This window comes from Hypomesus transpacificus, chromosome 25 (assembly GCF_021917145.1).
Source record: "Hypomesus transpacificus isolate Combined female chromosome 25, fHypTra1, whole genome shotgun sequence".
NCBI lineage: Eukaryota > Metazoa > Chordata > Actinopteri > Osmeriformes > Osmeridae > Hypomesus > Hypomesus transpacificus.
Window position 1 is genome coordinate 1169926 of NC_061084.1, and position 14342 is coordinate 1184267.

General features: G+C 49.3%; 2 protein-coding genes across 4 annotated transcripts; one reads left to right on the forward strand and one right to left on the reverse strand.

The window, feature by feature from the left end:
* Positions 1-246: 246 nt before the first annotated feature.
* On the reverse strand, positions 247-10044 carry si:dkey-28a3.2. Its single transcript, XM_047048985.1, has 8 exons — positions 8834-10044; positions 4508-8056; positions 3315-4154; positions 3093-3148; positions 2952-3013; positions 2305-2619; positions 1966-2044; positions 247-1627 (listed from the first exon to the last, which is right to left on the reverse strand). Exons 2-7 carry the CDS (start codon positions 7841-7843, stop codon positions 1974-1976), a joined length of 4680 nt encoding a protein of 1559 aa, XP_046904941.1. The 5' UTR covers positions 7844-8056; positions 8834-10044; the 3' UTR covers positions 247-1627; positions 1966-1973.
* zfta (zinc finger translocation associated) lies at positions 8342-14342 on the forward strand. 3 transcript variants are annotated; one of them, XM_047048989.1, is made up of 6 exons: positions 8342-8658; positions 10038-10180; positions 10706-11227; positions 11468-11806; positions 12366-12851; positions 12991-14342. In XM_047048989.1, the coding sequence occupies exons 1-6, from the start codon at positions 8651-8653 to the stop codon at positions 13482-13484; spliced, it is 1992 nt and encodes a 663-aa protein (XP_046904945.1). In that variant the 5' UTR covers positions 8342-8650; the 3' UTR covers positions 13485-14342. The 3 variants fall into 3 exon arrangements, with proteins under 3 accessions (XP_046904945.1, XP_046904946.1, XP_046904947.1); XM_047048990.1 differs by lacking the exons at positions 8342-8658; positions 10038-10180 and adding an exon at positions 10203-10434; XM_047048991.1 differs by lacking the exons at positions 8342-8658; positions 10038-10180 and adding an exon at positions 10448-10586.

Below are 14342 nucleotides of genomic sequence, written 5' to 3' on the forward strand. Positions count from 1 at the left end.
TACAGTATGATTGTTCTATTTGTTACTTGAGGTTAGCCGTGTTAAGGGCATTTCCAAATGTTTGCTCTACAAGGGAGAGGTCCTGTGTACAAAAGGCAAATTCTATGTATGTCAATACAATATACTTCAGAACCCACAGAAAATACTCCCTAATCTGAACTGCAGCTTCAATTCACCTGTATTTACACAGGCAAAAGATTCCCTCAATCATCCTCCTCACATCCTGTCTAAAAATATTGAAACGTCTTTTCAGGTACAAAAAGGTTTTAATAGTACCGAAAAGGCAAAAGGAACATTCCATTTTTAAACAGATGACCGATGAATTGATTCAAGAAGACATTCTCAAAAACACATTTGTCAGATCACTTACAGTTAACAATGGCTATACATGATATGGTTTAAATAACATACATTCTGTTGAAAATGCATTTCTTAGCCCCTACAGGCACAGTTGAGTTTTGTGCTAAATTGGACAGGATCTTTTTCATGGGGGGGTTACAAAAACAAAACTAGGAATGTGTTCCGTTCCTCTGTCACTCGCTCTTATACGAGTAGACTCGCTCCTATACTAGCAGGCCTTTGGATCTGGTATTTTGACAGAAAATATTCAGATCTGTAGCATCTGATTGCTTCATAAGGTATAGGAAAAAACATGACTGTTACAAACCGTAAAACAGTTCCACAGACTGATTGTTTAGACAGACATTTGAAGCGATTGTGTACACAGAAAATATGGGAAGTATAAAACCGTAAGAAGGAACAATATCATAGCTTGATAGGCTTATTGTCTTAGACAATCAAATAATATGTTGAAAGGGTATTGGCATTTTTAACATAACTTAATATTTGGTGTAATATTTACAGTGCAGACATACAGTACAGTTTTCTAATCATTCCAATGAAATCACAATTACAAAAATAATAGAATGTGTCCATGAGGGTTCTTGTAACCCTAACCCTTAATAATCATTACAGTATAAAGTGTAGAGTATACAAAAAGTTTGTTGAAGATTCAGTGTTGTGGGTACAGTGTGGCACATTATTGGCCAAAAAAAGGACGTTATTATTCACATAAAATACCCTCATGCAAGAACCCCAATGTTAGGGGCTAAAAGGAAGGTCTTAGACCAGACAAGCAATTCTTGCAGTAAAAACTTTGTACAAAGTCAAATATATCTAGTCAGAAATGTTAAATACACATGTTCAATAAAATGAAACTATATTAAGTATTTAGTAAGGAAGAAACAAATGAAGATCTGTTGTAGTATACCAGTCCATTTCTAAGACAAAACCCAGCAATAACAAGATGCAACTGCTAAGCACAGAAGGCAGATTTCCAGGTCAGCTATTTGCCCCTAAGTGTGATCCTGAAAGAGTACAGGAGGTGTACACCAGAATATATTGTTTGTGTACTTATTGTGTGTGTGTTTGTGCGAGCATGTGTTTATCAGTCAAAGAATGAGGTAAAACTTGTCTCGTGGTTTTGCGTTCCCAACAGTTTCAAGCTAACCCCTTGGGGGTGAACATTAAAAATTAAAAAACAAAAGCATTCATGTTTTCTGTTCCTCTTTCTCATCCCGTCTCCTTGGTTGGTGAATGCTGTCTGACTGTCCTTTAGTCATTTGTGCTGTCAAAACAGATAATTAACTGATTAGTTGTGTAAGTAACATAACTATTACTGACACACCTTATCACATTGCTTTTTGTCTAAAGCATTCTGCCTTCCAAATCGGTGTGATACTGTTCTCATAAATAGTTTCCTTTTGTAAATACAAAGTTGGATGAGAAAAGACAAGGAACTGGGTAAATGGTTGCCCTCAAATGTCAGAAGTCTCACCAGGGGCGTAGCCAAGTGGTGGCCAGGGGCCCATCCCTGATGTCCTGGCCCCGCCCCTGATGTCCTGGCCCCGCCCCTGATGTCATGGCCCCGCCCCTGATGTCCTGGCCCCGCCCCCTGAGTCTCACCTTTGCTTTCATTGCCTCCTGGTAGCTTTGGTGTCTGGGTCCATTACTTCAGTTTCTACTGGCAGGTTTGTACTGTCTCCTGAAACCACATCCACCAATGATATCACAATCCATCATTTACCATATAAGGACCTAAAACTTTACAAGAACATGGTGTATACAAAACAAATGAAGAAAGAAATGTGCACTATTGCAAAAAGATAGAAACATAATGACCAATAATATTATGAATGTGTACTATATAGTATACTGATAGAATAGTAAACAATACTGTCGATTTATTCAATCTATAGTAGCTAAAGTACTAATATAACAACCACGGCCTCCAAGCCTCATTACCTTCCACGGGGGCTCCGTGCTGCTGCAGCTGGCTGGTGAAGAAGCGCTCCCTGCGGGACACCTGCTCGTCCCAGGCCTCCAGGATGCCCCTCCGCTCCGGAACCCCCAGGCCCAGCGTCTCTGGGTGGGCCTCCTCGATGTGGGCCGTGACCCCCTCCACGCTGTGGGAGTACTGGAGGTCTCCGCACACCATGCACACCAGCAGCTGGTTAAGGGGATCGTGGTCCATGAGGTAGCGGTGCCTCCACACGCCCTCGGAGATCTCACAGTCGTCCATGTTGTCTTCGTCGTCGGGAAAGAAGACGTCTGCTTCATCTGAAGTGAACCATTTGGTCGCATGCATTAATGAGTAATGATTCGTTACCAGTGAAAAGACCATTAGTACCACTGCTACCATTATCAGGCTATCACTACATTTACATTACATTTAGTCATTTAGCAGACACTCTTATCCAGAGCGACTTACAGTAAGTACAGGGACATTCCCCCGAGGCAAGTAGGGTGAAGTGCCTTGCCCAAGGACACAACGTCATTTGGCACGGCCGGGAATCGAACCTTCAGATTACTAGCCCGATTCCCTAACCGCTCAGCCACCTGACTCCCTACTAAATGTCTAGAGTCTGTGTAGTTTACTGATGGGTCGATACCTTCAATGGGTGCTGTGTGGTCCAAGTTAGTAAAGTAGTCCAAGTCTGTTTCAGTGGAGGTACTGTAGAAAAAGAGACACATGTCAGTAATAATGACAAGACAATGAAACAGTCAAATAACAGAGAAACGCAAGTTCCCACCTCAGAATGAAGTCACTCTCTTCTGAAGTATTGATCCACTGGCTGGAATATTGTTCCTTGGGTTGAAGGAGAAACATAAAAACACTTTCATTGAATTCTTCCAACCACGGCGTAATTTCACTGTAGCTGCGGTTGTAACAACAGCAAAGTAATACTGCGATGATGGCCGCGTCAGCACAAATGCAGGAAGACTGCCTGAGTAGCATGAAGCAGAGGTCTAACCTGTGTCTCCAGCTGGTCCTGAGCGGGCAGAAGAGTCTTCCAGTTAGTGGAAGCCCTCTTCTGGGATAGCTCCCTGTCCCTCATGGCCTTGCGGGCTCTTTGCTCCTTCTTCTTCACCCTCCAGTACTCCCTCTTCCTCCTCAGTGTCTCCTCCTCCGACTCCCCAGGCATCGGCTTGGGGGGACCCATGGTGGTAATGGGGAGCCACGACATGGCGGGAGAGTGCGTTTTCCCACTTTGGGGATTTAGCGCACAGGGGGACTTGACTGGAGCGGGTGTGGATGTAACAGCGAGTTTGAAAGAGGGGCGTGGCTCAATGGGCAGCAGCTTGATGCTGGCGAGAGGGTTGGCGGGAGGGGTGAGGGTTGGGATATCGGGGTTGGCGACGTCCTGCACTTGCAGGCTCCATTTTCGGACGTGCGGCGACTCGGAGTTGGAACCCGGAGCTGCTTCCTGTTTGTTCTCCACCAATATTAACATGCCGTCTTTTCTCTCACGCAATGGAGAGACAGCGACCCTGGCGCCTACAGGAAGTGAAACAGGGCTCAAACTAGGAGATGCCTGTAAGGTTCCTATTTTGACATGAACCTGTTGAGGTGGACTTGACACAATGGGAGGTTTGACCTGCAGTGTATCAGGTGGCTGTCCAGCGTTGGCCACTGTGGGGCTGACTACCAGGAGAGTAGGGATGTTGGTGACAGCGGTTAGGCTGGCGTGAGCTCCAGAAACAGGGGACGATATGGGCTGCAAGATGGGGGAGGCATTGGCTCTGAGGGTTAGTGGGGCTTGAAGGACTTTCTGTACTGGCTTTGAATTCTTGATCATGAGGGCATTAGGAGTCTGAAAGAAAACAATACAGACATCACTTTATCGCTTTTAGAATCTCAAAATTGAATCTTCACATGTTTATTGACAGAGGCATCCTTCCGGAACATACTGTACTGTATGTGTGTTTGTGTTTCTCAAACAGTTTCTCCTACCCTCTGTTTGTGTTACTTAAGTGTCAAATGCCAGGAACAGGTTCATGGTACTGTTTAATTCAGGTTACAGGGTTACGAAACACCAGCCATAGCACACAACTCTGCAGTTAATGTATTACTCTCTATGCTTGCTAAAATGAAACATAGGCAATTATCAAAAGACACAAATCCACCTATGGATACACAGTCAATGTGCTATCTGAAAAGGCCCACCTGTGCTGCCTTCAGGGCCAGTCGTCTGCTGTAGTCTCCCTGCTTGAAACCTTCTCTCTGCCGGGCCTTGGACCTGGCCCTCTGCTGCCTCTTCATCAGCCTCCAGTACTCTCTCTTCTTCTGAAGGCTCGAGCTCTGCTCGGGCACAGACAATGGTGACTGCTGTTTACCGCCATGCTCTTGTTTACTTGTGTGTTGTTCTTGGAGTAGAGGAGGGTGGTGCAGCTTGGGGGGTTCCGAGGGATCGGGTGAGCAGCAATGGTGCTGGCCGGCTTTTTTGTCCCGTAGTCTTTGGGCCCTTCGAGGGAAGGGTGGCTGTGGGTTGCCGGAGGTACAGGTCGCTGCGTGAGGGAGTGCCTCACGCGATGGGAGAGTGTTGGGCGGGATGCAGAGGGAAGAAGTCTCTGTGCAGGAGGGGTTGAGAGGATGGGGATCTCTGGACGAGGGGGAGACCTTCACATCAGGGTTTGGTGGACTGGTGTTTGCCTGGCAGGACGGAGGGGTTACAGGGTTCGCCTGGCAACATTTGTCTCCAAGGGCAAGATCACCAGCTGTGGATCCCTTCTCCTCCTCCTCCTCATCTCCCAGGGACAGCAGAGGTATACGTGGCTTCATCTCCAGCTCGGAACCGTCTTCTGTTATGTAAGTCTGTGGTTCCGTTTTACAAGGAAGTGGCTTGTTAAGTTCATCCGTCTGTTGACTTTTAGACTCGGTCACATTGCTGAGGGATTCTTCCAGGAGCTTCTTCATGGATGCCACAGCTAGGAGGGTTGTAGCTTGGCTGTCGGCACTTAAGGCTGGGTCAGACTCTGGCTGAGCCTCCTGAGTTGGCAGAAGAGATGAAGGCGGAGGTTTGACATCTACAGAAGCAGTTTGCTCGGATTTAAGAATTGGATCATTTCCGGAAATCATTTCTTGCTTTATCGTCGTTTTCTTTGTGGGGGTAGATGAACTGGTATTGGCAGGAGACTGGATATTTAATTTGGTGTTGGTCACCGCAATACGTCTCACAGGCTTGGGCCTTTGGTTGCGTCTCCTCTGCAACGTTATGCTAGCCCTCCCGTGTCCCAGCCCCTGCTTTAGCCTGGCGGCGCGAGCGGCCCGCTGCTCTCGTTTCTTCACCCTCCAGTACTCTCGCTTCTTTGCCATCCTCTCTTCCTCACTCAGCTCTGGCCCCGGATTAGGCGGCGCTGCTATCGGTCTGGAGCTCGTGACTGCCATCTGCATGACGCAGCTAGCCGGCTTGGCCCCCATCAGAGACACGGTGGGAAAAGCGTTCAGGACATTTTGTGGGTGGCTGAGCGTGATCTGAGTGGTCGGCTGAACGACGAATGTGTGCGTGCCGGTGGGATTCTTCACGGGGGTTTGGAGGTCCGTCCTCGGTCTGATGGAGAGAAGCCTGGGAGGCTTGGTGACCGACAGGCCGAGGGGAGGACAGGAGACTTTCACCTGAGCAGGGCGGAGCGGAGGGGGTGGTGGGTGGGCCCGCATCTGACTTCCCAACGGCACATTTCTTGAAGCATTCTGGCTTTCCCCTCCCTCGGGTTTCTCCGATGTTTTAAGAGTCATGTGTGGAATCGTCACGGTGCCGTCCTCTTTGATGAACCCTCCGATCGTCTCCGAGGCGCTGGCATGGCTGCTTCCTATTGGCTGCGACAGAGAGTAGCAGCCGGCGGCTCGAGCCTTCCTCATGTCCTGCAGGATGCTCTGGTAGCGTTTCACTCTCCTCGTGAGCGCGTCTTTCTCCTTCATCTTGGCTTTCACCTCCACCGTCAGCTTCGCTCTCTGCTCGCGCTTTTTGACGCGCCAGTATTCCCGTCTCCTGGCCGCCTTCTGCTCGGGGGTCTCAAATGGGTCCTCCCTGGGGGGCCTGCTGGGGATGAAGGCTGTGGAGAGGGACGGGGACCTCGCCTTTATGTTCCTCTGACCAAGAAAAGTCCTTTGGATTTCGATGAACCTCTGTCTCGGCGTCCGAGAACGGACCATCCCTCGGTTGATGTGGGAGAACGTCACGTGCCCACCGAGTCTCCTGCTGGGATCTCCACCTGCTCTATTGTGGCCAGTAGAAGCAGAGGCGGCTGTGTGCGCAGTTGTCTGCACTTCCGGGGGGGTTTTTACTTTAACTTGAACTGACTGTCGGTTCACATTGTTGGTTGTTGTGGTTATCTTAGCCAGACCGGAGGGTAAATCACTAGCCTCTTTTTTAATCGTGACACTAGCATGTCGGGGCACAGCGTTGGACGCAGCCACCGCTTTGGCGTTCTTCAGCAAGCGTCCAGCTGTCGTGAGGGGAGTCCTTGCTCTGCCAAAACACTGCCATTGACCTTCTCTGTTCAAAACCGTCGAGGGACGCTCGAGAACCACCTTCACAAACTGTCTTGCTTTTTGCGGCACCACGTTCGGTGTCTTCTCCCTGGCCGTGGCTACTTTAGCTGCCTGCTTGGCCCTCTGCTCTCTCTTCTTGATACGCCACTGCTCTCTCCGCTTGGCGGCTCTCTCCTCCTCCGTCTTCTCACTCATGCCTTTGTCCCTGAAGGCCACACCCAAGATGGTCTTTTTGCCAACCAGCTGTGTTGCGTTTGCCCCCCGTTCCACTGGTCTGTTCATGAGGACGGAGGCAAAATGAGAGGTTCCCATGTTCGTTCCTGTTGTAACGTTGGCCTTTAACAGTCTGGGCTGAATGTGCACTGTAGCTGGATTCTTGTTCAACACATTTGGCCCTGATGCACCCCGGGTTGCCAGGTTCTGCTGGGTTGATCCCCCAGGAGAGCTGCCGTTGAGGGTTCTGGTTCCACCCTGCAGCTGGCGAGGTGCAGAGACAGAGGGGAGGGTGGTGACTCTGACCTGAGGCACTGAGGAGGCATGGTTGAGGAGAGCTCCATTGGATTTGGCTGACATGACGGGTCTGTTGACAGCAGCTCCTGGCGGTTGGTTGTCCGGGCCCGGGTTTGATGCGGGGAACTGAGGCAACACTTTGTTTAGTTTTATCCTCTGAAACCACCTCTCCTTTTGGTTTTGACATGCCGTGTCCGTATGCTCTGCGTCCCCCTTTCCCCGGACTGGAAGGCCAGATGCATTGGCTACCTCTGTCTGGTAGGAGCCATCACTGTTCAACAAAGGGGGTCCAGCGACTACTCTGGTGTGGGACGCATTGGAATTCAACGTATTGCTGATTGGTTTCCCTCTCCTCTCCGATAGTTTGGCTCTCTGCTCTCGCTTCTTGGTCCTCCAGTACTCTCTCTTTTGGGCCAGGGTGGCATCATCAAACTCTGCGGCCGGCCGATAGCGCTGAGAGCGTGGGCTTCCAGCCCCTCCCCTCTCGTTACTGGATGGCATGTTGGCTTCTTGGGCTTTCTGTCTTGGTTTTTCACCATGGATTCACAGGCATGTCTTCATGCATCCCTCTGTTCTTAGTCCAAAGTAATCCTGGACTTGATATCATTAACAACCTCAGGCATTTCAGCAGCATCCTCTGTGATGTTGGGGGTCAGTTGCTCTCCAGGGTAAACGCCTCCCGCATCTTTGCTTTTACGCAGGTAGAGTAAAGGCCTAAAGGTGAAAGAAAATACGATGTACTTTGTGAGTTTTGCCATTTAAAAAAAACGTTTGACTTAATAAAGTTTGAAAAACAGGATTAGTCTGCTGGATGGGTATTTAATTTTGATTGCTGTAAAAACTATAAATTGAATTACAATAGTGGCATTTATTGTAAGATACTATTAGTAAAGATATACAGTATCCAATGATAATTTTCACATAATTAACATGGGGAATAACAAAATGCATAGCAGGACAAGATATGCACATTTACAGGCCTTGCATTAAAATAATCTAAAGGTGGAGTTACTTTATCGGATATAACCATGCATGTAATTTGGATAAATAAAACTATGGTTTGAAGAAAACATGTATCCGTTCTTAACACGGTATAACGCCGCGTGCACAACAACCAGGAAGCAATGACTGCACTGTCCCTTTAAACCCTGTCCCTCTGTCTATCACCAATTATATCTGTCGCGAGCCATTTTTATTCTTTATTTTCTACCATATAATAACGCACGAGTCGCAGTGGGAGCAGGCAAGCAAGATAATAACGACGATTTCCGAACAATTTACGCTAAAAATGACATAGTCAAGGCGTTTATGGGTCGGTAAGCACTGTCTCTTCCAGCGCACAATGGACAGACCTTCCTATTTTTCTGTCCACACGGACTGGCGGCTGTCTGCGTTTGTTCCTTGTTTAAATGAATCGACATATGCCTAATCAAGCGCCTTCAAAGCAGGGTGGATGGAAACGTGTGTAAAAAAAACATGCATATGCGTTACCTGGTAGTTACACCTAACTTTCCGGGACAGTTTGTTTAACGTTTGGACAGATATTCTGTCAGGACACTGCAGCTACTTTCCGCGAGCCAGCCTTTCTCCCTTTAGCTGCCTTGACAACGGTGAAAAGTACCAGGATGTGGGACCTTAATGCTAGTGTGTAAACTGCGTCGCGTGGACAGATACAATCCTCTTAAAGCAGTATACCTTTGCCGAGTAATCTATTTGTTGTTTATTTTACCAATAATAATAATAATAATTTCAAAATACATCACATGAAATTAATTATGAATAATTACTATGCTTTCATTTTATTTTACATTGTAATGATAGAATATGAAAATAATACTAGCTCGATAAAACTGCGTCGGGGACAGAAGGGACGTATAGCCAATAGCCATTTTATGTTTGGCCTAGATCACAAATGAAGACATACTACCAGTTCCTTGTTGGTAACATGATATAAACCTAAAAACTGACCATGAGTTCTTGATATTTCCAAAGACAAGGTTTGGAGAAACTACATTGATTAAACCAAGCATACCAAGCAATGTGCATTTTTACAAAAATGTTTCAGAAATTCTGAGGGCATTCAATGTTTAATCAGTAATGCAACAAGCATGAATACCCCAACCCTCATACCACGAAGACGACAGAATGTGTAGTTTTAATCGTTATGCATTCAATTACACAATCGGTTCCCTGTTTTTTAAAATCCTTCCTGTCCTATTTTGACCACTAGCTTTAGCAGGATCTAGTTGTAGCCTACTGCATCTGGCCCCCGGGTGCGTTGTGTCGCTGCGTGAATGCCGATACTGTCTCTTTAAATTTACCCAGGAGCCCCTTAAGGAGCCCCAGGGGCCCCTAGCACGGCTCCCCACCCTGAAGACAAGCAGAGCCTTAAAATACATACTGGAGGCCACAACGGCTTACCACAAACAAGAGAGACTCAAACCCGCAAATACGAATCAAGACAGAAGAACGACTGAATAAGGTGCCGATATGAAAAGTTAACTTGGCTTCAGAGCAGTGCGCGTGGGGGGGACGAAGGGGCACATTAAAAAGACAACACGGGCACCCAAAGCGATGGGTACGTTCATGCTCTAGTTGCTTGCGAAACGCGTGCCGAATGATACTTCTAAAATACCCTGCCTCACTGCTGTTTAAAGGCGAATTGAAGGCACTGTTAAATACGAAAACGTTGCAGAGTAATGGAAGAGAAGGAGACGGGAGAGAGCGAGCCCGTGGACCTCCAGTGTGCTGAACAGACAGATTCACTGGTCTCATTAATAATAAGCGGAGAGGAGGAAGCAACGCAAGACCTGAGTGACTTGGGACACTGTTCAGGAGGTAAAGATGTGTCATGTTTTGTTTGCACAACCTGCGACTCGACCCGGCGATCATCCGCCAGTCTTTTGTCATAGTTAATCCGTGTGACGGACAATGCTATATAGCAGCATGGCCCCTTGTCTCAGTGGCTCCTCTATAAACAAAGGCAAAATACCATGCTGGCTGCTTGCTGTGATGCACAGTCGCCACCCAGCGGAAAACAGCGGTGGCCCAACGAGCAAATGGAGTCGCCGCCCCCTTTTTCATGACAGGGGGTGGGTGCTTTGCGGAAATAAAATACCCGGAGATTAATGTCCATGTTGCTGACATGGTCATCGTGTTTAGACAGGCATTCATTTCTCGCTGAGTAAATATATTTTACAGCCATGTAAATAACCGTGACTGATTCAGTTCCTCAGGATGAAAGGTTGCTCTCAAAAGCAGTATTTGTCAAGTCAAATCTTTGCTAAATATTTGTGATATATTTCAGGTGGAAAAGATGCTGTGACTCTCAACATCTCTCTCCTCTCCCTCCCGTCCCTTTAGATGAGGACACACTGACCAATGGCCATGTGGAGGAGGACGGCGAGGGAGGGACGGTCACGGCCCTCTGCTCCCCCGGCACCACCTACTGGAGCGTCAGCGAGAGCTCAGACTCCCCATTCCTCCTGTCACCTGTCCCAGGCCCCTCCCAGCGCAGGCCCAGGGTCAAGCAGGCCTCTCGGCCGGGCCTGAGCCGCATCCCGGGCCGCGACCATCGCCGCTACTACCACGAGTACTGGCGCAGCGAGTACCTGATGGACTTCGACCCGCGGCGTCACGGGATGATCTGCATGGTGTGCGGCAGCTCGCTGGCCACCCTCAAGCTGAGCACCATCAAGAGGCACATCAGGCAGAAGCACCCGGACTCGCTGCTGTGGAGCGCGGCTGACAAGGAGGTGATCCGGTCGGGCTGGGAGAGCCACCTGAGTTTGGAGGGGGGCCAGAGGACGCTCTGCGCCTCCGGGGGGGCCTCGGACGCTCTGGGGCCACTGCAGGAGACACTGGACTGTGCTCGGAACTCCACTGGTGGGTAACGAGAGTAGACTCAGGCAGGCCCAGGAGGATGCTGGGAGAAGTTTCCCTGGCCTGAGTGTTAGGATCTTGCACACTTGGTGGCAGTAGGAGCTGGTCTTGCTGTCACCGCCTTTTATAAAACCCATAAACCACAAATCATGTTATTTAACACGCTATGACATAATGTCCTTCAATCTGTAATGTTCAACAATCAATAACATTTCAATCCCCTCTTTATATACCTCCTCCTAGGAAAGCCTGACGGAGTGACCCCCAAAATTCAGCCGCGCTCCCCCACCCCCTCTCCTCCCCCCCCAGCAGTCTCTGCGGACCCCCAGGGCCCCTCCGGGCCCTCGGCCCAGACCCTGGAGCGCTACCTGAACGACTCGCTCCACGCCTGGTTCCGCCAGGAGTTCCTGATGGAGTACCAGGCGGAGGCGGGCCGGCTGGTGTGCATGGTGTGCGGCCGCCCACTGCCCTCCCTCCACCTGGACCACATCAAGAGCCATGTGCTGGACACCCATCCCAACTCCCTGGTGTTCAGCTCTGAGGAGAAGCACTGCATCCTGCAGACCTGGGCGCTGACCCACGGTAAGGGTGTGGATCGTTTTTGTGTGTTTGTGGACATGATGGGGATGGCGGTGGGGGTTGAGATTGTGTGTGTGTGTGTGAGGCTCGGTCTATGCAGTGTGTGTGTGTGTGCGCTTGTGCGTCCAAGCACAACACAAAAGCCTTTTTACATCTTTCCATTATTCAATCCGGTTGCGCTGTATGTGATCTGTGGCTGTTTGCCTGTCTAATCAGTCTCCTTGGAGTGTTATTTGAATGCAGTGCCTGTTGGAGGCTCCCAAGATCCATAGCTCTATCACTCAACATGGCGGTGAACATGTTATATTTATATGTATGTGTTGCCACCTGCTCATTCAAACATCGCCAAACTGCTTGTCCTTGGGTGCTGAGCAATACTAGTGGATTTGAACTTCTCAGTTCCCGAGATAACTGAGCCACAGTTGCTCATACACAGACTAGGATTTCTGCCTTTATAATTAGATCCATTGAGTAAAACGTTTAATTCAATATTAACTGAGAGTTAATCCAGTAAAACCTAATTTTCTTCTCTCACGTTCCTCTACGTTCTTCTCTGAACCAGAATCTGATCCTCTAAGAGACTTCATCAAATCAGAGAACACCAAAGAGGAGAGTGAAACCGGAGGGGACTTCTTCCCTCAAGACATGGAGACTATCCAGATTGGCTCTGACGTCTACCCTGACCCAGAGGAGGGCGACGGTGGTCCAGCCCTGGACCCTGGTGCTGGGGATGGTGGAGGTGGTGGAGTTCCAGCTCCAGAGCACGGCACCCACCTTCTCCGCCAGCCCAGGAAACGTCGCCTGCGTGGGGGCTACCCCTGGCGGCTGCGCCTGGACTACTTGGTAGCGTATGGACCTCAGGGACGGGGAACCTTCTGCATGGTGTGTTCCCAGGCGCTGCCGGTGGCAAAGGTAAGCAGCTTCCGCAGGCACATCCAGGAATGCCACCCAGAGACCACCACACTGAGCCGCCAGGAGAGGGAGGCCATGGCCGAGGCCTGGACCAAAGACCCCGCTGCAGAGGACCAAGCCATGCCCATAAAAGAAGGTAGGCTAATACCCACAGTACAGCACAGTACGTGGAGATGTGAGGAGAGATGGGACACGGTTATAGTCCCTTTGAGTGGAAAGTATGTGACTCTTAAGTGGTTTAACTGTGTCCTTTTATACCCTCTCCTCTTTAACAGAAATCGCCCCCAGCAACTCTTTGTCCCTGTCGGGCGTTAGTGAAACGGGCCAGCAGACCTTAACCGGTGACAACAACAACAACAGAACTCCAACTAAAATGGCCACCGTGAAGAAGGAAGAAGGGGTGACCGGTGCGAAGTGCGCCACCACGCCCCCGTTCGGCCGCCACGGGCACTACCCGGGCAAGGACCAGCGGAGGAACTATCAGGTGCGCTGGCGCGTCGAGTACCTGATGGACTACGACTGCAGACGGCACGGCCTCATCTGTATGGTATGCGGCGCCACCCTGGCCACCCTGAAAGTGAGCACCATCAAGAGGCACATCCAGCAGGTGCACCCCCACTCTCTGGAGTACAGCCCCGAGGAGAAGCTGCAGGCTCAGCTCAGCTACAACCAGGCGCTGCACTTCGTCCACTCGGACGACTGCTTCTCCTCGCAGGACCACGGACACACTGCTGTGCTGGGACAGGAGGCTGGACTCTTTGGTACTTAGAACTGACCCTCTGGCGACCACGACTGTAGGAATCGACCTGAATTGAGCTGTACTGAATGAAATGGTATAACATGTGGCTGAGACATCCTGCGTGGTGTTCATAAACCAGTCCTTCGTTTTTGTAGTTGTTGGGGGGAGGGGGGGGGGGGGATGGTTAAGTGATCAAGTGCCCACCTCAGGAAAAGGGTTGAATAATCAGAATGAATGCAGCCCAAGTCTCTATTTCTCAGGAAATTTGAAAACAAGAGGCTAGGTTGGAGCTCTTATATGAACTGGTGTGTTGAAAGAACTTTACAGCACTTTTTTGTCCCAAAAATGTACTTAACCTAGCTTTGTGGTGTGTAGATAATGGAATGAGAGTTTGAGGTGTCATGCTTAAGACAATGAGCACACTTAAAACAGCCATTTGTGTCCTGTTTGATTCTACCGGGGGGATAATCCTAGCCTGGCTCTGCCCTCCTACGCTCAATTTTCATTTAGCTTATGTACTGCGTCTGGGCTTTCGGTAGATTAGTCAGATGTCTCCGGAAAACTTTTTACCGGTCCAATCAACGAACAGAGGGAGTGGCTGAGAACGATGACGTTGGTGTTGTGCGCTAGTTTGAGTTGTAGTTCCGTAATGGTGCAGCGAAAGATGAGAGTGAAGCCATTTCGGTCCGTTGTGGCAACGCTGTCGAATATCCAGAAGTTAAAGCCGGAGCAAGAATAATCTTTGCTGAGTTTTGTTGGTGGCCATGATGTTGTGGCCCTCCTCCCCTCGGGCCGGAAAAGTTTAATTTTCCAGCTACAGCAGCTAGCTCCGTTACAGTACTGGTGAAGGAGTTGGCTAATCACCTGAGAGTGGCTCTGGGCAGATCC

Excerpts from the sequence above, each read along its gene's own strand:
- si:dkey-28a3.2 (XM_047048985.1), bottom strand. The coding sequence starts at position 7,843 with ATGCCATCCAGTAACGAGAGGGGAGGGGCTGGAAGCCCACGCTCTCAG. Across the intron at positions 4,155-4,507 it reads TGGCCCTGAAGGCAGCACAG|ACTCCTAATGCCCTCATGAT; the intron begins GTGGGCCTTTTC and ends GTTTTCTTTCAG. Across the intron at positions 3,149-3,314 it reads AGGACCAGCTGGAGACACAG|GAACAATATTCCAGCCAGTG; the intron begins GTTAGACCTCTG and ends CTTCAACCCAAG.
- zfta (XM_047048989.1), top strand. Across the intron at positions 10,181-10,705 it reads CTTGGGACACTGTTCAGGAG|ATGAGGACACACTGACCAAT; the intron begins GTAAAGATGTGT and ends CCGTCCCTTTAG. Across the intron at positions 12,852-12,990 it reads AGCCATGCCCATAAAAGAAG|AAATCGCCCCCAGCAACTCT; the intron begins GTAGGCTAATAC and ends CCTCTTTAACAG.